Source organism: Lemur catta, chromosome 1 (genome assembly GCF_020740605.2).
Source record: "Lemur catta isolate mLemCat1 chromosome 1, mLemCat1.pri, whole genome shotgun sequence".
NCBI lineage: Eukaryota > Metazoa > Chordata > Mammalia > Primates > Lemuridae > Lemur > Lemur catta.
In genome coordinates, this window is record NC_059128.1 from 87,962,559 (window position 1) to 87,987,880 (window position 25,322).

At 34.5% G+C, this 25,322-nt stretch overlaps 2 protein-coding genes across 11 annotated transcripts in view; one reads left to right on the plus strand and one right to left on the minus strand.

Annotated features, from left to right (window-relative positions):
* The window catches only part of TEX9 (testis expressed 9), a 55,749-nt gene extending 48,318 nt beyond the window's left edge, over positions 1 to 7,431 (plus strand). Inside the window, exons 11-12 of the mRNA XM_045529901.1 lie at positions 6,092 to 6,226; positions 6,674 to 7,431. Coding sequence (XP_045385857.1) covers positions 6,092 to 6,226; positions 6,674 to 6,751 — 213 coding nt within the window. The 3' untranslated portion in view covers positions 6,752 to 7,431. The remainder of the gene's footprint in view (positions 1 to 6,091; positions 6,227 to 6,673) is intronic.
* MNS1 (meiosis specific nuclear structural 1) overlaps positions 6,308 to 25,322 on the minus strand; it is a 98,762-nt gene continuing 79,747 nt past the window's right edge. For all 10 annotated transcript variants that reach the window (XM_045529838.1, XM_045529872.1, XM_045529865.1 and 7 more), the window contains 7 exons: positions 22,983 to 23,085; positions 20,236 to 20,465; positions 19,408 to 19,624; positions 19,202 to 19,309; positions 13,942 to 14,199; positions 9,005 to 9,130; positions 6,308 to 7,514 (listed from right to left, as the gene is read on the minus strand). In XM_045529838.1, the coding sequence (XP_045385794.1) occupies positions 7,422 to 7,514; positions 9,005 to 9,130; positions 13,942 to 14,199; positions 19,202 to 19,309; positions 19,408 to 19,624; positions 20,236 to 20,465; positions 22,983 to 23,085 (1,135 nt within the window). In that variant the 3' untranslated portion in view covers positions 6,308 to 7,421. The remainder of the gene's footprint in view (positions 7,515 to 9,004; positions 9,131 to 13,941; positions 14,200 to 19,201; positions 19,310 to 19,407; positions 19,625 to 20,235; positions 20,466 to 22,982; positions 23,086 to 25,322) is intronic.

Sequence of the window (25,322 nt, forward strand, 5' to 3'; positions counted from 1 at the left end):
AATATCATATCATCAGCAAAGAGTGAGAGTTTGATCTCTTCTTCCCCAATTTGGATGCCCTTAATTCCCCTCTCTTGTCTAACTGCTCTGACAAGGGCTTCCAGCACTATGTTGAATAGAAGTGGAGACAGTGGGCAACCTTTTCTGGTTCCAGTTCTAAGCGGGAGTGTTTTCAATTTTTTTCCCATTCAGTATGGTACTGGCTTTGGGTTTATTGTATATGGCCTTAATAATTTCAAGGTATGTCCCATCTATGCTTATTTTGTTAAGAGTTTTTATCATAAAGGTGTGCTGGAGTTTGTCAGATGCTTTTTCTGCATCTATTGAGAGAATCATATGGTCTTTGTTCTTGCTTTTATTTATGTGGTGAATTGCATTTATAGATTTGCATATGTTGAACCAGCCTTGCATCTCTGGGATAAAGCCTACTTGGTCATGATGAATTATTTTTTTGATGTACTGTTGGATTTGATTTGCTAAGATTTTGTTGAGAATTTCTGCATCTATATTCATGAGGAATATTGGTCTGTAGTGTACTTTTTTTGTTGTGTCCTTCCTGGCTTTTGGTATCAAGGTGATATTGGCTTTGTAGATGAGCTGGGGAGGATGCCATCTTTCTCAATGTTGTGGAATAATTTCTGCAGTATAGGTATGAGTTCTTCTTTGTATGTTTGGTAAAATTCAGATGTGAACCCATCTGGTCCAGGACTTTTTCTTGTTGGAAGGTTTTTAATTGCTGCTCCAATTTCTGTGCTTGATATTGGCCTGTTCAGGAATTCTATTTCCTCCTGATTGAACTTAGGGAGGTTGTATGTTTCCAAGAATTTGTCCATTTCCTCCACATAATGTAGTTTTGGAGCATATAGATTTTTGTAGTATTCAAAGATGTTTTGTATTTTCAGGATGTCTGTGGTGACCTCTCCTTTTTCATTTCTAATTGAGCTTATTAGAGTCCTTTCCTTTCTAGTTCTTATTAATATAGCAAGAAGGCTGTCATTTTTTTTTTATCTTTCCAAAAAACCAACTTTTGGTTTTACTGATCTTCTGTATAGTTCTTTTATTCTCAATTTCATTTAATTGTGGTCTGATCATAGTTATTTCTTTTCTTCTGCTAGGTTTAGAATTAAGTTGCTCTTCCTTTTCCAGTCCCTTGAGACGGTTTATTAGTTTGTTGATTTTTGAGCTCTCTGTATTTTGGATGTGAGCATTTAATGCTCTTAGTTTCCCTCTCAGGAATGCTTTTGCCATATCCCACAGATTTTGATAACTTGTGTCTCCAATTATCATTTAGTTTGAAGAATCTTTTGATTTCCATCTGTATCTCCTACTTGACCCAATAGTCATTCAGCAGTAGATTGTTTAATTTCCATATCTTTGTGAAGTGGTGAGTGTTTCTGTTGGAATTGAACTCTAATTTTATACCACTGTGGTCTGAGAATATACAGGGTATAATTTCTATTTTTTTACATTTGTTGAGGTCTTATTTGTGGCCTAGGATGTGATCGATTTTGGAGATAGTTCCATGGGCTGATGAGAAGAATGTATATTCATTTGGCTTTATTTGGGTGGAATGTTCTGAAGCTATTTGTTAGACTGTTTTGTTCTAGAACTCTGTTTAAACCCATTATTTCTTTGCTTATTTTCTGCTTGGAAGATCTGTCCTGTTCAGTCAGTGGGGTGTGGAAATCCTCAGCTACTATGGCATTACTGTTGATCATGCTATTTAGATCAAACAGGGTTTGCTTTATTGGTCTGGGCACTCCTGTGTTGGGTGCATAAATATTAAGAATTGTTAAGTCTTCTTGTTGGATTTTTTGTTTCACCATTGTATAGTGATCATCTTTGTTCTTCCTTACTTTTGCTATTTTAAAGCTTATGTTATCTGAAATAAGTACAGCTATTCCAGCTTTCTTTTGGCTTCTATTTGCCTGGAAGTTTGTTTTCCAAAGCTTGACCTTGAGTCTTAAAGCATCCTTGTGGGTTAGATGTATTTCCTTTAGACAGCAGGTACTTGGCTTAAGAATTTTTATCAGCTCCGCCAGTCTATGTCTCTTCAGAGGACAACTCAAGCCATTCACATTTATTGAGAGAATTGATATTTGGGGTAGATTTCTGTTGACATTGTTGGATAAATTCTTATTGTTTTTACCTCTTGAGCCATTGTGGAATCCAGGTTCTGGACTTTAACTCTTGAGTGATTTTACTTTGGTGAGTGTCTATCGCGCTGTGCAGTGTATAATGCAGGTCTGAGCACTTCCTGTAGGGCAGGTCTGGTCTTTGCAAATTCCATCAGTGATTGCTTGTCTGGAAAGTCTTTATTTCTCCCTCATAGATGAAGCTTAGTTTTTCCAGGTAGTGAATTCTAGGTTGGCCATTATTCTGTTTTAGAAGATTGAGGATAGGTGCCCAGTCCCTTCTGGGTTGTAAAGTTTTATTTGAGAAGTCTGCAGTTAGTCTGATAGGTATTCCTTTGCAGGTTATCTGCTGTCTTCATCTTACCGCTCGAAAGATTGCTTCTTTCGTGTTTACTTTGGCCAGCCTAATAACTACGTGACGTGGTGATTGCCTTTTCACGTTGAGTCTCCCACAAGTTCTGTGTGCTGCTTCCATCTGGATATCTCACATTCTTCAGACTTTGTGATTGTTTCTCCCAGTCACTCTTTTTTTCCCCAATGCTGCTTGTCCTGCACGTTCTCTGCAGATTCACAATACTGTTTTTGGAAGGGAGCGATCCACTCATGTGTAACCATCTGAGTTCTTCACCTCCTACTCTGGGAGCAGAGGAGGTCACTGCTAATCTACTTTTTTTCCTTCTTGTTAGTTTTTTGATCATTCTTCTAATCTATATACTTTGATTGGGAAATTTAGTCCATTTATATATTGGGAAGGACCTTCATCTTGCCATTTTGTTCATTGTTTTTTGTATGTCTTAAAGTTTTTCTCCTCTTATTTCTTCTCTTATTGCCTGCCTTTGTGTTTAGTTGATTTCTTGTAAGGATACATTTTTGTTCCCTTCTCATTTCTTTTTGTGTACATTCTGTAGATATTTTCTTTGTGGTTACCATGGAGGTAACATAAAACATTCTAAAGTGATAGCAATCTATTTTAAACTGATAGCAACTCCAATTGTGTACAAGGACTCCTTTATAGCTCCCCCTACTTTGTGTTACTGGTGTCACAAGCTATATATTAAATGTTATGTACCCATTAACATAGATTTATAGTAATTTTTATGCTTTTGTCCTTTAAATCAGCAGTCCCCAACATTTTGGCACCAGGGACTGTTTTCATGGAAGACAGTTTTTCCATAGACCAGGCAGTATGGGGAAGATTGTTTCAGGATGATTCAAGCACATTACATTTATTATGCCATTTATTTCTATTATTATTACCTTATATATAATGAAATAATTACACAGTTCACCATAGGTTGGGGACCCCTGCTTTAAATCCTATTAAAATTAAAAGTGGAGTTATGAACCTAAATTACAATAATACAGGCCTTTATATTTGGCATATATTTACATTTACTGGAGAACTTCATATATCCATATGGCTTTCGGTTATTATCTAGTATCTTTCTGTTTCAACTTGAAGGATTCTTTTTAGCATTTTCTAGGGCAGATACAGTGGTAACGAACTCCCTTGGCTTTTACCTGGGAACATCTTAGTTTTTTCTTCATTTTTGAAGGACAGTTTTGCTGAATATATTATTCTTACTGTTTTTTTTTTTTCTTTCACTTTGAATATATCATCTTACTGCCTTCTGGCCTGCAAGGTTTCCATTGAGAAATCCACTGATAATCTTACAGATGCTCCCTCGCAGGTGACAAGTCATTTTCTCTTGTGGCTACTGAGATTTTCTCTTTGTGTTTCACTTTTGATTATGTGTCTTGCTATGGGTCTCATTTGGTTTATCTTACTTGGAGTTCATGGAGCTTTTTCTATTAGTATATCTATTTCTTTACTTAAATTTGGTAAGTTTTCAGCTATCATTTCTTCAGATAAACCTCTTGCCCCATTCTTTCTTCTAAGATTACAATATTGTACATATTGGTTCACTTGATGGTTTCCTATAAGTTCATTAGCCTCTATTCACTTTTCTTTTTGATCCTCTGACATGATTATTTCAGATGACCCGTCTGCAAGTTTGCTGATTCTTTCTTCTACTTCAGTCTGCCGTTGAACACTTCAAGTGAATTTTTCAATTCAGTTATTATATTTTCAGCTTTAGAATTTTTAAAAATAATTTCCTTGTTGGTATTCGCATTTTATTCATATATAGTTTTCCTAATTTCATTTAGTTGTCTGTCAGTAGTCTCCTTCAGCTCATGAAGCATATTTAAGACAACTGTTTTAAAGTCCTTGTCAAATAAGGGGCCTTTGTTGCTTAGGGGTCAGTTTTTAGAGATTTGTTTTGGTCCTTTGGTCCACATTTCCTTGTTTCTTTGTATATTTTGTGATGAGCATATATGTTGAAAATGGGCATTTGAAAAAGCCACTTCTCTGTCTTGTGTCTGTGCACAGGGGAAGGCCTTTACTAATCAGGATGGCGTAAGGGCTCAGGATCTTCTGAAACTTTTTCTGGGGATGTCTCTCCCCTGGGTGTGTGTGTGTGTGTGTGTGTGTGTGTGTGTGCGTGCGCGTGTGCGTGCGTGCGTGCGCGCGCGCGCACGCGCTTTAATCCCAGTTTTCTGTACACATGGCTCCTTTATATGTCCTAATTTCTCTAAAAGTCTCACCCCTGCATCTCAGAGCTTTAGATGCTGTATTATATTCCTCTACTGAATAATCTCGTCACCTGGTTCCTGCAGTTCTACAGACTCCTTGCACCTCTCACATCCATCAGTCTCCCAACCTGATATCCAAATAATCCCACTATTCCCATCAGTGCTCTGAGTCGGGCAAAACAGATACCAGTGTCTGAGGAAGGCCCCAGAAAAGCCAGAATGTTGAAAGCAAGTTCCACTCTTTTCCTTCCATTGCAAGGGAGGAGCTGGGAACTGTGTGGCCAGTGGATTCATCCTGACCATGCTGTGCCAGCAAGGAAGGATGTAGAGAAAGGGCAAGCAAAAACACCATGACATTTCCTACCATTTTGAGTGTGTTTTTTTCTTAGGTGTTCCCTTAGTTGCTTCTGCTGCCTATGTGGTTTCTAGAGTTCTCACAAAACTACTTTGGTCTGTGTATTGCACAATGTGATATTTTAGTGAGGGAGCAAGGGCCTGGAGCTTCCTAATCCCTCATCTTACTGACATTACTGCCTCTTTCAAAGATATTTTTAAAAAAGAATCCTATATTTGTGTCTACACAGATTCAGCTTGCTTTCTGGACTCATTTTCTTTATGAAAGACTTCCTTTAACATTTCAAGTATGGGTCTTCCTGTCTTAAAGTTTCTGGATTGTCCAAATTGCTGCAGAGCTTATCTAGGAAACTTTAACCAAGATTACAAACTTGGTCTCCCTTGTCATGGCAAGTGGATGAATTTTCTGCTCAGCAATTTGGACCATAGCCATTCCCTTTCACAGGTTCCTAGGAGTCTCACTGTGTAAATGACACTTAGTGTCTGCCAAGGATTTGAGGGAAATATGTATGCATATTTTGAGGGCTACCTTTTTCTAAGATAGCCTACCTGGAAATCTGTACCACCCTGGCAGCCCTGCTTTCTCACACCTCAGCTCAGTAAGACTACTACTTTTTGCTTAAGTTGTAGTCTCTGTAATCCCATGAACTAGAAAGTGCTCTCAGGAGAAGCTAGTTGAATGTGGATCTCAACCAGTATGCCTCTGTTCTTTCAAGGATCATATCACTTTCAGTTCCTTTATTTATGCCTTCAAATATATTTTTAAAATTATGTCCAGAGTTTATATTTGTTAGTGTCAGAATTGGTCCAATACAAGCTGCTTTGCAATTACAAGTCACTTTTTAAACAATTCATTCAATGAGGGAGACCTGAGCAATTCAGTAATGCAAAGGAATTTTTATCTACAAAAAAATTTTAAATTTCAGTTTAAAAAATAGTAGTTTTTATAATTCTTTCCATTAAAAGACTGCATATTAAAGAATATATGGAATTTTTTCCTTTTATAGGATATAGCAAATGAAGAACAAAAAAAAATTGAAGTGTTAAAATCAGAAAACAAGAAGCTAGAAAAACAAAAAGGAGAATTAATGATAGGATTCAAGAAACAATTAAAATTAATTGATGTTTTAAAAAAGCAGAAGGTGAGTCTACCCTTAAAATTAAATCATAGATTATATAGTCTTTTTATTTTAGGTATGTTTAATTTTTATTTTGACATCCTTAGGCACAAAACTTTATATAAAATGCATCATACATATGAAATCTAACATAGGAGAAAATATCTACTTCCTTAGATAATACATTATCTAAGTAAATTTATGTGGAAACTAGGACTATGAAATACAGTATGGGTACTTTGCAACTACAGAAAGCACTGTGTACATACATGTATGACTATTATCTTAGAGGATTGTTTACCTCGTCAAACTTTAGAGTGAACATTGATACCAAACCACTATTGTTCCTTACTCTAAACATAGGTATAACAGAACTTACATTTTGATGTTATATTATCCATACATTTCCTGTTATTTTGTATCTAAGTAGTATACTAAATCAGACTATTGATTTTTTTTTTTTTAAAACAGATGCATATTGAAGCTGCCAAGATGCTATCTTTCACTGAAGAGGAATTTATGAAGGCACTTGAATGGGAAAATTCGTAAATGATCTACTTCAGTTAGTCTCTATGACTGTGTGATGGATATGCATTTTATTTGACTTAAGTTGTAATGTTTGAATTATTTTTACTTGTCATCAGTAATGAAGATATTTGATATGTAATTATTAGAAAAAGGAGACATTTTGTAAAAGCAACAAGAATTTAACGTTTGATTTATGACATACTAGCCCTTTCTTTTGAGTTTTTACAACTAAAATATTTTATGTTCTGGAGAAATTCTAAGTTCTTAATGTGACAATTTAGATAATAAAGCACTTTGAAATTCTTCACATTACAATAAACAGAAACTTTACAACTGAATTCTAAATATTTATTTCCTTGGCCAATCAAGGAAGTAAAGTTCCTAAACATAGAGGGCAGTTCACTTTGGGCTAGAAGTCTGTATTCGTCAAGATGAATATATTGTCTTGAGGATGAACAGCAGGAGTGGTATGGAGAAGTTAGCCTCCTGGGTTTGCCCTATAACATATTTCTGTATATGGAGTATTGTAATAAGGTGGTGTTACAGAATTCAGATTTTCAAATTATCAGTACAAAAATAAGTTTGACTAAAATGAAATTCAGTAATGTTTTAGAGATTGTTAAACAAAAGTTATGCTGACATCTAGTGGTAACATACAAAAGATCCAGATTTTACCCAATCTTGCTTGGTATCACTTCTCTTCACAAATTTCACTCCTTTTCTGATACGCTTTCCTGAACTCTTCACCAAGCAGATCAATATCATCCTCTTTTTTAAATACTCCCTACAATAAAAATATTTTGTTGGTTACTTTTGAATGCCAGAATATTTCACTAAATGCTTTAAGACTGACAAAGACATGAGGTTAGTAAAGTTATGTCCAAGAAAAAAATCTGTTGAATAGATTTATGAAAGTTTTAAATTAAAAAAAAATCAATATTTTCTAAAATTTTTAAATTGATATATACAGTGAATATTCTTAGACTGACCCAATTTCCTAATTTATCAGCTTCAGTGTAGAAACTGTAGGAAGCTGGGCTCCTCTATTTTACTACTACAAGTAGTACAGTACTGTTGTAAGTACTACTGCTTGGAATGCCTGGATAGGAAGGAATTTAATGTGCATTATACCCTACACCTTGTCTTAAAACAAACAGCTCTGTAATATTACATGAGGGAGGCAAGGGGTGAAGAGACTTCACACATGGAATTGGTTTTTTCATGCCTCAGTTCTATGGATAATCAGAAAACACTGAATTTTCCAGGAAAGAATCCAGGTTTGGAGTTAAGCCATTTAAGCAAGCCCTTTGGAATTCTTCACTGTTCTGTTTTTATTTTCTCCTATAGTCTACAGCAAAAGGCTCTTTAAAATAAAATTAAACACTTGCAATTTAAAGGATAGTTTGGGTCATTTGGGGCCATTTAGGATCTAAAGGATAAAGGTCATTTTTTAATATCAGGTTTATTAAGTGCTCCTCCTGCCTCCACAATCATTTCCCCTACAAAAATATCCTAAAGTATCTCCTAGAATTTATAATGGTTTATTAAATTTATCAATTACATATTGAGTTTATCATTAATACATCATTTTATATTCATTAATTTTGTTTAACCAATTAGACTATAAGGTCCTGTGGCTAGGCAGTAATTAGTCATATATATCTTCTCCCTTAGCACCAGACTGAACACAAAATATGCACTCATACCAAAATAATAAAATAATCAAATGGCATGATTCCTATATTTGAAGGATGGTGCTTTTATCTATATAAGTCTAGATGTCTGTGTAGCCTATGAAACTCAATTACTTATAGTCTCATACACAAGAAAATTCTCTATCTTCTGGAATTTTAAAAAATCAAGTTTACCTAGAACCTAATTATAGCCTCCTACTATAGACCAGATCTGTCTCAGACTCAATTCAAGCATGTACTGATTAATGTTTCCATGTATATTCTTGTCTTTTCTATATCAAGTATTAATATTACAGCTGCTCTTGGGAAGTTTTAGACTTCCTACACTGCAAGAGGAGAAAACCTCTAAAATATAAATTTAGAAAATCAAGGTCATACCTCTATAATAGTGTGCCAAGACCAACTCTCATTTTAGAGATTTTTAAATGGGCCCAGAGAGGTTGAATCCCTGGCCAAGAGCCCACTGCTGCTTCATAACAGACCAAGAAAGGAGCAAAACCTGGGCCCTCTGAATTTCAAATACCATGCTTCTTTCACTATTAGATCATGAAGATTATGCCTTGAGATAAATCCCACTTACTTTAGGGAGATATCCTAGTAATTTTGCAGCATGCTCTTTGAGAAGTTTTAGCCTTTCTTCTTCAATAATTGCATTAATACATCCTTGTCTTTTTTGCTGCAACTGCCATTCTTCCAATTCACGTTGCTAGAAGTGTAAATGAAATTTGATTATCACAAAATACCTTTTAACAAGCTTCCAAATAAAACTACTCATGCAATCAATTAAATGATAAAATTGATGAACTATTTATGACACTTAAGTTCAAAAGATAGTATATATCTTTTATATATTACTGTATTTTATATGTATGTACACCTATATTTTTTACCATCATTATTCCTTTAAAATTACAAGAATAATAGTATTGCCTGGGATTTTAGGGAGGCAAGTATATATTTTCAGGAAAATGTCTTCATTACCAAGGGAAGAAATTCAAAGGAGGGACTGTCTAGTAAGTTCAACAAATATTTATTGAATGCTTTCCATATACCAGATGCTGAAGAGTTTACAGGGTAAGACAAAAAAATTATTATAGTAAAACAGAACAGGGATATGTATCTAAAGGATAAGTATTTTCATATACATATAAAGACTGGATGAAGCACAAGAGTAGCAGCAAGAGTTCTTAGAGCAAAAGTGTCATCGTGGCAGCTTCCAGGAAGCAATCTATGTACACCCTTTATCCCTTCTTCACTTCTCTCTGCTGCTTGAAACATGGATATAAAGGCTAAAGATCCAATGAAGAGAGGGCTATAGGCTATAGATGCCACAGTGAAAAGCTAGAAGGAGCCTGAGTTCCTGAAGACTATAGAACAGGGGCCTCCATTCCTGCCCTGAACTACCTATCTGTAGACTTTTATGTAAGAGAACAGTAAACTATCTATTACACCACTGTTGAGACTCTGTAAGTACAGCCAAACCTATTCCTAATTGATCCATTCCTTACAAAGGAGAAATGCAAGAAAGCTTTGTAACGTCACAGGGAAAGCACACTTGTTAGATTTTTGTTCAATGACATAGAGTCTTTAATTGGAACATAATACAGGGTTTCCCTTCTTAAGATCTGGTAGGCCACATTAAATGTGTCTCCTAAAAAATTTATAGTAAATTAGAGTAAACTGTTAAACCTATTTATCCATTGAGGACAAAGTATGAATAGCTCTGGTGGTAAGAAACTATCTCCTAGAGAGCTTCAGATTTTGTCTGACCATATGATTTTTTAAGAGGGAGGCAGAATAATATGAGTTCCATCACCATGAAGATCTGTCCTTGCTTTTGGGCTAGAACAAAAGTGTTGCCCAATCTTACACCTAAACCTAAGCCCACAGCTTCACATTGGCAATGTTTATAAATTTAAAAAAATTAAGACATAAGTTATTTGTATAAGTATCTACATTAGGTGGCTTTATATGATTTCCATTTATAGTTTTCTTGGTAACTTTTACCAGGAGCTTTCTCTCATCCAAGTACTAACCAGGACCAACCCTGCTTAGCTTCTAGAGGATTTCTTACTAGCTCTGTAAGCCACAAGGTAGGACAGTCAGTCACTGGTTCTACCTTTCTATAGGCAAGAAGTATACAAACCTGGTTAACAGCAAGCCTTTTAATTTTGTGCCTCCTTGATTACTGTGCTCTGTGTGATATGGTTGATCACCTTCATTGATTTCAACAAAGTATTTACCACATGCCAGGCAAAGTGCTAAGTGCTTTATAAATAATTATACCCCTTAAAGGCTAGAGTTAGATCATGATTGGTTTATATCAAAGCTAAGGAATTAACATTTTATCCTGTAGGAGTCCACTGAGATTTAGGTAGGAAGGGGACATAATGAGATTTTTTTAAACCATGGTATAACTGGTGCAGATGGACTATAGTCACAAGACCATTTAGAAGACAAATCTGGTAGAGTACAGGAATGCTACTGAATGTCTGAACTAAGTTATGAAGAAGAGAAGCTGAATTTGAGTTATTGCTGCAGTGGAATGAATAGGATTTGGTGGCTGACTAAAAATCATTAAATAGGAAAGAGGAAAAATCCAGGACCAAGGTGATGGGCTTGGGTGACTGAATATATTGTCTTTAACCAAGATTCAGGCTACAGGAATTAAAAAGCTTTGTCTGCTTATGTTCGCCTTTGGAAAACTAAATCCTAAGGCACTCACAAGATTTCCAACAATGTCCTTTAGGCATCTAGAAATATGGCAATAAAATTATGGCATGAGTTGGGTAAGAATAGAGGACAACCAAAAATTGAACCCAAGTACCCCAACATTTTATGGAGCTGATCTCTCTTGGTTTTCTGTGACTATACCACCTAGGTTCTCTTACCTTTTTGACCATTTATTGGTCTTGTTGGGTTTTTCCCTCCTCCTCCTCCATCCTAAATAAAAATGTTCTCCAAGACTCAGTCAATGGCCCTCAGGTTGTTTCTCATTATAACATATTCTTTGAAGGAATCATCTTAGCTTGAATCTTTGTGCTACTTAATTTCAGATATGCATTTCTAAGAAAATTTAACCTACGCTTCATTCTTCAGTTCAGCTGCCTTCAGGGTATTTTCAACTTGCATTTCTAGTTCAAACTCACCATGCCTAAAACCAAAGTTCTTTTATCTTTTTGCTCTAGCTTGAAATGTAACAGCACTTGTATTCTTTTAGTTTCTCAAATTTGAAACCTTTGCATTATTTTGACTCCTTCCTCCACTCTACCCTATATGGTTTTTAAAAAGTCATACAAGTCTCATCTGTTTTTCCTTTAAAAATATTTACATTCTTCTTTCTCTCTTCTCCTACTGCTGTTTATAGCCTATTCCAGTCCATCACCTCACTCTTGGTTAGTATTTTTCCCTCTTGTTCAAGACCACACGTTCAATACCATCTTTTTTTTTTTTTTTTTTTGAGACAGAGTCTCGCTTTGTTGCCCGGGCTAGAGTGAGTGCCGTGGCGTCAGCCTAGCTCACAGCAACCTCAAACTCCTGGGCTTAAGCGATCCTACTGCCTCAGCCTACCGGGTAGCTGGGACAACAGGCATGCGCCACCATGCCCGGCTTTTTTTTTTTTTTTTTGTATATATATATTTTAGTTGGCCAGATAATTTCTTTCTATTTTTAGTAGAGACGGGATCTTGTTCTTGCTCAGGCTGGTCTCAAACTCCTGAGCTCAAACAATCCACCTGCCTCGGCCTCCGTGCTAGGATTACAGGTGTGAGCCACCGCGCCCGGCCTTCAATACCATCTTAATCAATTTCCTACAATATCATGTCTAAACTCCTCTGCCAAACATTCCAGTTTTTCCATGTAGTAACATTCCATATGCTGCCAATTTAGAATAGCCTCTCCCTTTCTCCTTTTATTCTCTCTTATGTATTTCCAGGTAAACTCACATAGTTCTGCCATAAATGTATTGCACAATTAGTAAATTGCATACTACCAAATTCTATAAATGTTTATACATTTAAGAAATGTATTCTTAGTATATCATGAAGTTTTATATATAATCCAGTCTTTTGGGTACTTATAACCCTATTTTCTGCACCACATCAGAAGCTACCAGAATGAGCTTTTGTTTTGGTTTCCTCACCAACACACAGCAGAATGGCTAGCAGGTCAGTATCTGTTGATTACAAAAACATCCTGGGAATTCTTTTTGTCCACCCATTGAGGAAAAGACTGGCATAATGATATTAATTAATTTATTAATCCCGGCTCTGCCACTATTTACTGTGAAACCGTGAGCAATATACATAATCTATACCTCAGTTTTCACATCCTTAAAATGGGAATAGCAATGGTACCTAATTCAAAAGTTTGAAAGTTAAAAGTTATTGCTTTGCTTATAATGAGATCAGAATAGTGAATGACAATGACATATATAAATGCTCAATAAATGTTAGTTATTATTACTACCACTTCTATTATTACTTAAAAGTATTTACCATATGCCTAAATTATACTTTTCATATTTACAGCTCTTTATCTTTTAAAGCATTTACCTATTACCTCATTTAGTTTTTAAACTACAAAAATCTAATAAGACAGATTATGGATGAAACGTAAGTAGATAAATCAATGTGTCCAAGGTCACAAGCCTCATTCCCACTCCAACTCTTAAATCCACATTTCCAACTAGAAATCTTCCCCAGGGCTTCAAAATCAATGTGGACAAAATGGAATTATTTATTCCCTCAAAATCTATTTTTCTTCTTATATACACTTTCTTTAGGACATCATCCACTCAGTAAAGATGGAAATTACAGTATTATTTGTTAGTAGTAGCCTTAAGTCTTCTCTCACCTCTCCAGATCTCACTGGTCACCAATCCCCCTCTATTCTATATCCTTAACATCTCTCAGATCCCTTCTCCATTTGCATGGGTTTCACCACATATCACTGGGATTACTGTAATAACTTCCTTACTGGTCTCCCTACCTCCAGTCTTAGCTCTTCTCACATCTACCCTCAATGCTGTTACTTGAATTATCTTTCAAAATGCAGATCTTAAACATGTAGCTTTCCTAATTCTTCAGTGGCTTCCCTTGGAAAAACCCCACTTTCTCAAACTACCATCAGGGCATTCATGATCTGTCTCTTCTCTCTGCCATATCAAACGTCCATACCTGTATGACTGTTACCACATGCATATAACATATTTACCATTACTTTTTATATTATTTTTTTAAGACCATAAATTCATAGATGATATGGATTTAGCTGTATTTACCTTTATGTTCTCAATACCAACCAGTGTTTAGCATATAGAAAGCACCAATAAATATTCTCTATATGTATTAACAAATGATTGGCCAGAAAATGTATATATAATGATTAATAAACAGCTATCTAACATTGTCTGGCATGTAAAAGATTTTGAGTAACTGTTAGTAGATGATAGATGAGCCAGATACTGTTTAATGATAATGACAAAAAAAAAATCCAAAAAAACCACTTTTTTCTTACTTTGTCTGCAAGAAACTGATTGTGACGCTCCTCAATAAGTTTTTCCACAGCCTTCCTGTGTTCCAGTTGCTTCATTCTTTGTTTCTGAGCATTCATTAATTCTATTCGATCATCCTCAGCAAGTTTAGTTAGCATGGTTTTTCTAAAGATCTCCTCTTCCTCTTTTGCAGCCTGTAGCACTAATTCCTTCAGGGCCATTTGTTCTTCAAAATCTTGCTTCATCTCTTTTTGCTTTCTCAATTTCTCTTCTGTTTCTTCCTAAACACCAATACAGCTAAGAGTTAATTCAGTAACCATTTCCTTACATAAGATTTATAAAGAAAGGGTGGGGTAGTTTCGTTAAGGATACCATTACAACATGAAATCCTGCACACTGAAAAATTAAGGCTTTTCATGATAACACTTTGCCCCATCCTTTTAAAACTAGTTGGATAAAGGACTTGTTACCTTTGGATTGTCTTCCAAAGTAATAATTCATTTAAAAATTTTAATTTGTATATATTTGCCATCTTATTTCTGTAGTCAGAATTAACATATAACTACTTTAAAAAAGACCTGATATAAGAACTTTTTGCACACGTGAGTTTATTAATCCAAAGTCTGTGAAACTTGTACCAACTATGAAACACTCAAGAATCTTGCCTTAAACAGCTTTCCAAACCACTAAGCATTTTTCAATTTCCACTTTCCTCCCTTTATGAAATCAGAGCTACATTTAGCCACCTCTAGTCTTTTAATATTCCTTCCATTCTCTAAAATTCTCTAAGATTTAAAAATAATCTAGCAATGACAATCAGACCTTTTTCAGGGAAATTCAAATTTTCTTGGTACAATTAAAGTCCTTTCTTACAAGCTTTTATTTTCTAAGCATTTTATTATGAAAAATTTCAAACATACCAAAAATATAATTTTACAGTGATCATCATACTTAATACCTAGATCCTACCAATAACATTTTACTCGTATGTTTCATCGACTATATTCAGTTAGGACTAATGAAAATTTTAAATTCTCTAACCAAACGTGCTACTATAGTTTAGATGTTTGTCCCCTCCAAACCTCATGTTGAAATTTGATCCCAATGTTGGAGGTGGAGCCTAATAGGAAGTGTTTGGGTCATGAGGACAGATCCCTCATGAATGGCTTGGTGCTGGTCCTCATACTAATGAGTTCTCACTCTGTTAGTTCCTGTGAGAACTGGTTGTTAAAAAGAGCCTGGCACCTCTCTTCTCTGTTACTTCCTCTCTTCCCATGTGATCTCTGCTAAAGCCAGCTGCCCTCCAACTTCCGTCATGAGCAGAAGCAGCATGAGGCCCTCACCAGACGCAAATGCCAACACCACGCTTCTTGCACAGTCTGCAGAACCGTGAACCAAATATACATCTCTTCTTTTTAAATCACCCAGCCATGGAAATTATGTATTCTTTTATAGTAACACAGATGGACTAAGACATCTCACTAGAACTCAGGGGCTCAAGCTATACTCTCATCTCAGCCTCTTGAGTAGCCAGGACTACAGATGCACACACCATGCCTGACTAACTTGTCCAATTCTATCAAAAGCTCCAGGCAGGCTGATATCCTCAAGGCATCCAAAATATTGCCTTAACACCTCTATTGGTCAGGGTTCTTACAGATAACAGAGATGATAAGGGATTTACTATAGGCCATTAGGTGGCATATGGAAGTTGCAGGAGAGCAAGGCAACCAAGATGCTACCCCACTGCTCAAACCCCATGATGATAACGCTACCAAAGCTACCCCAAATGATCTGATCTATGTGTAGGACCTATCTCATTTTGCTCACTTCCATCTTCACACATTGGAGGTGGGTAAATATCTGTTGGAGATAACCTAAGATTATATGAAGAACCCTAGCTAAAAGAAGAGAAATATAGTTTTAACTTTATAGTTTTTATAATATAGTAAGACAATTTTTTTAAAAGATGGTAGTAGGAGTGGGTGTTAAGTGAGCCAATTTGCAGCATCAGCTATATCAACTTTGTTCATTACATTCTATATTGCATATTTAACCTCTTCTTCATTACCCCTAATTGAATCCCCTTTCAAATCCTACCTCCTCCATAAAGTCTTCTCCCAATCACTCATCCCTCTTTCTGACCTCTTAATTAAATAGCATTAATTTCTCCATCACTTAATTTTATTTCATGTGTACATGCCTTATCTCCTCACTGAAAATAAATTCCCAGATATCTTGTTTTTCTTTGGGATGCTGGGCACATACTGCTCTTATAATACATATTTTTTATTTATTTGCCATGTACTGTTGACTCTCTGTGTCTGTGAGTTCTGCATCCGCAGATTCAACAAACTGTAGACCAAAGCTATTTTTTAAAAATAAAAAATACATATATAATAAAAAATAATACAAATAAAAAACAATGTAGTATAACAACTATTTACATGGCATTTACATTGTATTAGGTATTATAAATAATCTGGAGATGATTTAAAGTATATGAGAGGATGTGCATAGGTTATATGCAAATACTATGTCACTGTATATGAAGGACTTGAACCATCCGTGGTTTTGGTATCCACAGGGGTCCTGGAACAAATCCCCCCCAGACACCAAGGGACAACTGTATTATACAGAAGTCAAAAGGCTGACTGAAGGCAGACATACTGTCTCATTTAGTTTTTAATCACCCCAGAGCTTATCATAATACTTTACACACAGAAATTTTAAAAAACTATACTTTGACCTGTCTCATAGCTTGTACAAAATATTAACTGAAAATGAATCACAGACTTAAATGTATGAGAAAAAACTTTTAGGGAAAAAAAGGGAGAAATTCTTCAGGATCTATGCAAAGAATTCCTAGAGTTGACACCAAAAGCATGATCCATAAAAGGAAAAATTGACAAACTGAACCTCAAAGAAATTGAAAACATTTGCTCTAAGACCATGTTAAGAGAAGGAAAAGGCAAAGCTACAGACAAGGAGAAAATATTTGCAAACTACTCACCTGACAAAGGACTAGTATCTAGAATATATAAAGAACTCTCAAAACTCAAAAATAAATGAACAAACGGCCCAATTAGGAAATTAGCAAAGAACATGAAATATTTAAATATTTCACCAAAGAGGATATTATAATGAAGAGGATGACAAATAAGCACACAAAAAGATGTTCAGCATCAGCAGCCATCAGGGGAATGCAAAATAAAACTACAATGTGATACCACTACACGGGTATTAAAAATGGCTAATACAAGAAATTGTGGCAACACCAAATGCTGGTGAGAATACAGAGAAACGGCATCACTCAGACATTCCTGATGGGAATGGTATGGTACAGCCATTCTGGAAAACAGTTTGCCAGTTTGTTACAAAGCTAATATGCAATTACCACAAAATCCAGCTAATGTACTCTCGAGCATTTATCCCAGAGAAATGAAAATTTATGTTTATATAAAAACATACCTGAATGAATGTTTACATCAGATTTACTCATAAGAGCCCCAAATTGGAAACACTCCAAATGTCCTTTAATAGGTGAATGGTCAAATAAATCGGTACATACATACCAACGGACTGCTATTCGGCAATAAAAAGGAACAAGGTACTGATACAAGCAATTTGTATGCATTTCCAGGGAATTATGCTGAGTAAAAAAAGTCAATTCCAAAAGGTTACACATTATCTGATACCATTTAAATAACATTCTTGAGGCATTTTATTTTTAACTGAGATACAATGAAAGGTTCATCTATGTTTTAGTGTGATCACGTCATTCTTTTTATAGTTGAATAACTCTATTACGTGGATATATAGTGTATTTTGTTGATCTATTCATCAACCAACAGACATTTGGGTTATTTCCACCTTTTGGCTATTATGAATGAATAATGCTGCGGATGTACAAGTTTTTGCATAGACATAAGATCAATTTTTAATCATTCTTCTTTTCTAATATACACATTTAAAGATACAAACTTTCCTTTAAGCACTACTTAAACTACATCTATTTTGGTATGCTATTTTTTTTAAATTATCATTTTGAAATATTTTTCTAATATCCATTATGATTTCTCCTTTGGTCATTACTTATTTAGAAGTAGACTGTAGGCCGGGCGCGGTGGCTCACGCCTGTAATCCTAGCACTCTGGGAGGCCGAGGCGGGCGGATTGTTTGAGCTCAGGAGTTTGAGACCAGCCTGAGCAGGAGCGAGACTCCGTCTCTACTAAAAATAGAAAAGAAATTATACGGACAGCTGAAAACATATATATATATATAGAAAAAATTAGCCGGGCATGGTGGTACATGCCTGTGGTCCCAGCTACTCGGGAGGCTGAGGCAGGAGGATTGCTCGAGCCCAGGAGTTTGAGGTTGTTGTGAGCTAGGCTGACGCCACAGCACTCACTCTAGCCTGGGCAAAAGAGTGAGACTGTCTAAAAAAAAAAAAAAAAAGTAGACTGTAAAAGTTACAATATATTTAAGGATTTTGCAGGTATATTTTCATAACTGATTTCTAATTTAATTCCACTGCAGTCAGAAAATATATTTGGTATAATTTAAAACGTTGTAAATTTATTGAGACTTACTTTATGTCCTCGAAGATGATCAATCTTAGTGAATATTCCATGTCTACTTGAATGGAATTTGTATTCTGCTGTTGTTAGGTGGAGTATTCTCATTGATATTGTTCAACACTATATCCTGTAGTTCTGACTACTTAGTCTATATTGTTAATGAGAATGGAGTGTTGAAATCTTGAACTCTGATTGTGGATTTGTCTATTTTGCCTTTCAGTTTTGTCAGTTTTGCTTCATGTATTGTGAAACTTTGTTATTTAGGCTCATACACCTTCGGGACTATTGCATCCTCTAGATGATTTTACCCTATTATTATCACAAATTCCTCGTCCTGAAATTGACTTTGTCTCATATTGACAAAGCCACTCCAACTTGCTTTTGATTAGTGTCTGCATGGTTATATATCTTTCTCTACCCTTTGGCATTTAAACTATATGTCTTCATATTTGAGTTATATTTATTATAGACAACATAATTGTATCATTGTTTGTTATGATGCAGTTCGTGAACTGCTTCCTGGGTCTAACTTTTTATCCAGCTTGAAAATTCTGTTTAACTGTAGTGTCATTACTACAGCATGTAATTACTATTTAATGTAATTATCAGTATGGTTAGATTTACATCTACTATCTTTCTACTGTTTTGTCTCAAAATTATATTCTTCTCTATGTTAATCATTCTTTCAACTTCTGAAACTTACTTTTATTTTCCTTCTATACATTTCAGCTTGTTCTTCCTGGTATAATTCTTGTCGCACTTGTTCCAAATCTTCACGTTGCCGCAGCATTTCTTCCAATTTCTGAGTCAGCTATTAAATTTTTTAAAAACACAAATATTAATATGACTCAAATTCCATAACTAATATTTCAGAATTTCAACAGTGTCAAAGAAGTGGTTTTTTAATACCGCGTTCTGAAGCTGCAGCCTTTTTTCCTCATTTTCTTGAACTTTTGCCATCCGATCTTCTTCTCTTTGCTGCTGAAAGCTGACAAACTCTATGATTTTTCTGTTTTCTTCTTCCATCTCCTCACGTTTCTTTTTTCTCCAGAGAGCCTGCTCTTTCTGAAACTCTTCTATATACCTTCGAATTGCAACCATTTTTTCTAACTTTTGTTGTCTTTCCCTAAAAAGCAATAGTAGGTACAGTTTTATAGTAATAGAAATAACAATAAAACATCAAAAAATAAAAAAGTAACTGCCTTTTGTTAATAATAATGTAGAGAAAAACACCTTTCCTATTTAAAGTTTCTTCATTCACTTATACAACAAACATTTTGAATGCCTATTATGTGCCACTAAATATAATGCCAAATATGAATTTTCTGTGAGTAAAATACTACTATGCCTCTCCTCTAACTTCTTAATGAAGTTTTATGCATCTCACTGAAATGCTACAGAAAGGCTACAATCTGTTAACATAAGCCTTGCAGCACTCTACACTTAAGCTGTCTACCAGGGAAATTCCTCAGAAAACATTTCCTCTGACCTATGATATGAGCATATTTAAGACAAAGGTTTACATCCTTCAGTCAATAAACATTTATTGTCAGATAATTCATTTATTATCATGCTAACAAGATGAAGAGTTGATCTCAATTTATGTGATTATAGCTAACATTTATTGAGCATTTATTATGTATTAGGCACAGTTCCAGGTGTTTTACCTTCTCACAACTTTAGATGATAAATCTAAAGTAAATGTTTGGGCATGAAAGACAGTTGGGATAAACTTACAATTGATCTTCTTCATAGATTTTCCTAACAATTTCATCAATCATGAGTTTTTCTTTCAGCAATTGCTCATAAGCTTCCTGCTTTTTTTTTTCTTGTTCTTCAAGTTGTTTCTCCAAGTCAAGATAATACTGTGCTTTTACTTTGTTTCGTTTGTCTTCTGCAGCATTCTTTTCCTTTATTACTCTTTCATGTTCTTCCATCATAGTTCTGGCTATTTCAGCATCACGTTTCTGTTATTAAAACAAACTTCATCTTTCCATGTTCAAATCTGAGCATAATATGATAGAATATTCTAAACTGATGTAATTGAATATTTTAAAGCCTGTTACATAAAATAGGTATTTCATTGGTTTAGGTAAAAGGCAAAAGTAAGTCATTGTTACATGAAGAGTTTGAGTGATGGGTTAGAGCCTAAAGAAGCATTCCTATTCCTTTAAGGAACTCTCTCTCAGGCATATCTGATAAGGATTATTAATAAATCCACCTTTGAAAACTGGTAAATAAAATTGTAAGTATTTTATTAATAATTTTAACTGCCAAAGTAGTCATCTTTTTCGTATTTATTTATAAGTTGATCCAGGCAATTTTCATAGTTTTTAGCTTCACTGTTCATTAGCTGCTATTTAGAGTAAAGACGGTACTACCTCTTTCTTACAGGTCTGCTATTAAATGGCTCTGAGCAACTCTTAAGTTTCTCCTAGCCTAAATTTTCTTTCCTTCCATTGGTCCTTGAAGTTTCCCTTTTGTCATTTATTAAAGGCCCTTTGTAATCACTTTAACTTAAAAAGAGTCATATGTTACAGTACCTATTTTCTGCAGTTTTTAATTCCCTCACTCAAGACCATTCTCACTGAGTTAGATACAATCTTTCTTTTCTTTTGAGCATTTTCAAATCATTTAACAAAATAAATTTTAAATTAAATATATTGGGGTAATTTTTAAAATTACCGTTTTACATTTCTGATCACATCCCAAATGACAGAGTGGTTAGCAGCATCAAACGTAAAGAAGAAACAGATTAAAATATGAAGGCTAAATGTCACTCCTGATGTAACTGATGCCTTTAAAGTATATCCTAATATGAATTGGCCAAAATTTTTCTCTGCTTATCTTTTCTTTGCACATGTACTAGGTTCTTTATAAAAATTATGAGATAACAAAAATATTTATATGTATATTATCACTCACTTATAGAAATATAATATTCTCATTTTACAGATAAGAAAACGAAAGCTTAGAGAGACAGAACCAAAACTAGCTTCCATTAATACATATCCTGACACCTAACAGGTTCTAGGAATACTTGGCTTTAATGTTGTGGACCAATTTTTATTTAGAAAATAACAGCAATTCTTTTAGGAGTCAGATTAAAACATCTACAACTGCCTTGCATAACCTCAACCATCAGGATAATTAAACTGCAAATCACTGAACAAATAGTACCTTGTTTGTGTTTTACTTTATCTTTAAGGGATAGAACTATATGGCTTAAGAAATAAAGTCTCCCCACCTTCTCCTGCTACCTGCCACACCTAAGGTTATCACTGCTAACAGCATGCTGCGTAACTCTTCAGGTATTTTCTAAACTAAAATAAATGTACACAAACGCCACACAAACACAATGTGTCATTTATGGCCAGCATATACTCCTAATTGATTCCCATATTGCATTGCACTGGTTAAGTATTTTGAGATCATCCTTATAATTGTATGCATGTGTGAACATATGTTTATGTTGATATATACAATACTTATGTGTATCTACATGCATTCATATATAATTGGTCTTTCTGTTTGATAATGGGAGCCCAAGTGATAATGTCCATCCTGCTTTTAACTGTTAGTAAACACTATTTTATATTTATACTGTATAACACTACTGGTGAGTATGTCTGAGACTCCTTTGCCCAAGAGTAACTCTTGCCCTGAACTTGGTAGCATGTCAGGAGTTAGAAAAGGGGAAAAAACAGAGAAACATAAGAAAAAGAGAAGGCTTTTATAAATTGGGAAAGTTTTCCTAATAAAATTATAGTTTGCTTTTAAAAATCTTTGAAAATAAAAAATTTAATAACATTCTAAAATACACTTATCATGCTAACAATTTGTACTGTACTAGTTTGTCATAGCATAAATCAGTTAGAGACTACAAAGAATGCTAGGAGTTATTGTTCATTCTAAGCAGCAAACTGTTTGAAAGGCTCTAACATTAAACAAGGTTCCAAACGAAATCATCCAAAATTTTCTATACCTTAAAGGTCTGCCAAGGGATACAAGTATTTGAGAAATCTAGCAGTATAAATTCTTTATAGAATATAACAATTTTTTAAAAACTGGCCTATTTTTGGTTTTCTTTTCTTTTTTTTTTTTTTTTGAGACAGAGTCTCGCTTTGTTGCCCGGGCTAGAGTGAGTGCCGTGGCGTCAGCCTAGCTCACAGCAACCTCAAACTCCTGGGCTTAAACGATCCTACTGCCTCAGCCTCCCGAGTAGCTGGGACTACAGGCATGCGCCACCACGCCCGGCTAATTTTTTCTATATATATATTTTAGTTGGCCAGATAATTTCTTTCTATTTTCAGTAGAGACGGGGTCTCATTCTTGCTCAGGCTGGTCTTGAACTCCTGAGCTCAAACAATCCATCCGCCTTGGCCTCCCAGAGTGCTGGGATTACACGCGTGAGCCACCGCGCCTGGCCCTATTTTTGGTTTTCTAAATGCAGCTAAAAATATAAAGACCACAAACATGATTACCATTTGCTCATATTTAATGGCATCCTTTTCAGCAATCTGAGCTGCCCTTTCTTTATTCATATAAGCTGCTTTTAATTTCTTCTCCAATTCTCTGAGCTCAATGCTGTTAAAAAAAAAAAGAAAAATTTAAATTTAAGGACCATAAGAAAATTAAGTCTCACAGAAAACTGACTATATTTTTAATTTTCTCAAAGACAGAATATAACTTATTATTTTATATCCACAGGAGAGATAAGCTAATTCATTACATTTAATGGATGCCTTAGGGCATTACAGCTTAAATTTTATGGTTGTGGAGGACTGCTCTCTTCTCCTACATTCATCTGTTTGTTTATCCTATGCCTATACCACACCATCTCAACTATCGTAGATTATAATGTCTATATTTTAGAGAAGTCTCCAATTTTGTTTGTCTTCTTAAAGACTGTCTTAGCCATCTTGGTAGTTTGCATTTCTATATATTATACATTGTTTAGAATCAGTTTGTCAAACTTTACAATAAACAAAACTGGCTGGGATTGCACTGAATTCATAAATCAATTTGGAGAGCATTGACATCTTTATGTTACTGAGTCTTCAATAAACACAGTATATCCTTTCAATTATTTAGGTTTTAAAAGTCTATCAATGGTTTGTATATGTGTTTTGTTTTATTTTGGTATAGTAGTTTTATATCTTTCATTAGTTTTTTTTTATATTCTTATGCAGATTATCATTTTTCAAATTTCATTTTCTAATTGTTACTGATTTATAGAAATATAATCTTTACATATTGACTTCATATTCAACACTTAAATTTACTTATTCTTATTTATCTGTAGATTCTTTTGAATTTTCTATATACACAATCATATCATCTGTGAATAATAAAAGTTTTATTACTTTATTGCCAATCCCAGCACCTTCCATTTCTTTCTTTCCTTATTGCACTGGTTAGTATGTCTAATACAATGATTAACAGAAATTGTTACAGCCCAGGCATCCCTATCATCTTCTCAATGTCAGAGGGAAAGTGTTTAACATTTTGCCATTAAGTATAATGTTGCTGTAGATTCCTTTTTATTCCTAGTTTGCTAAGCTTTTTTAAAAATCATAGAGTGATGTTGATTCATATCAACTGGCTTTTTCTACACATATGATTCTGTTAATAGAATGAATTACATTTATTGATATTTTAAAATGTTAAACCAATCTTATATTCCTAGAATAAGTTAAATTTGGTTGGGATGTATTATCTTTCTTATATACTACTGGATTTTATATTGACTAATACAATATTTCAGATTATATTAATAGCAGCTGAATTCATGAGAAAGATTAGTCTATAATTTTCTTATAATATCCTATTCAGGTACTGATCTGATTAAAATAAATTGGGAAGTGTTCTCTTTTTCTGCTCTGAAGAACTATATAAGATTGGTGTTAATTCTTCCTGAATGTCTGCTAAAATTCATGTAGCCCTGTAGGTTTCTTCATGCACAAGATTTAAATTATGGATGCAATATCTTTAAAAATTATAGGAACCCTTAGGTTTCTATTTCTTCTTGTGCCAATCTGTTTGGTAAAATGTGCTATCTAGGAGTTTATCTATTTCATCTAAATCTTCAAATTTATTTGTATAAAACTGTTCACAATATCCTGATTTGAGCTATTAAATGTTTGTATAATCTATAGTAATATCCCATTATCCATTTCTAAAATTGGTTATTAGTACATTCTCTTTTACTCTTTATCATTCCTGCCAAAGGGTTATCAATTTTATTAGCATTTTTAAGGCACAATTCTTGGCTATGTTTATTCTCCTTTATGTTTATATTCTAACTCACTTGTTTCAAGTGATCTTTATTATTGTCTTCCTCCTACGTTCCTTTTATAATCATTCCAGATGGGACTTTGCTGTTTGTCTTCCAGACACAGCCTTCTTTTCTGATACAATTAATTATTTCAGATTAAAAACTACCCTTGAGGAACAGCTTTAGCTACATTACACAAATTTTGGGTTTTTTTTTAATCCTATAACTTTTTTATTCTGGTAAAATATATATATAACAAAAATTTGCCATTTTAACCATATTTAAGTATACAATTCCGTGGTGTTAATTACATTCACAATGTTCTGCAACCATCAACATTATTTCCAAAACTTTTTCATGTCCCCAAACAGAAATGCTGTACCCGTGAAGCAATAACTCCCCATTCCTTCCTCTCCCTAAACCCTGGTAATTCCTAATCTACTTTTTGTCTCTATAAATCTGCCTATTTCAGATATTTCATGTAAGTGGAATTATACAATATTTGTCCTTTTGTGTCTGGCTTTCTTCAGTTAGCATGTTTTCAAAG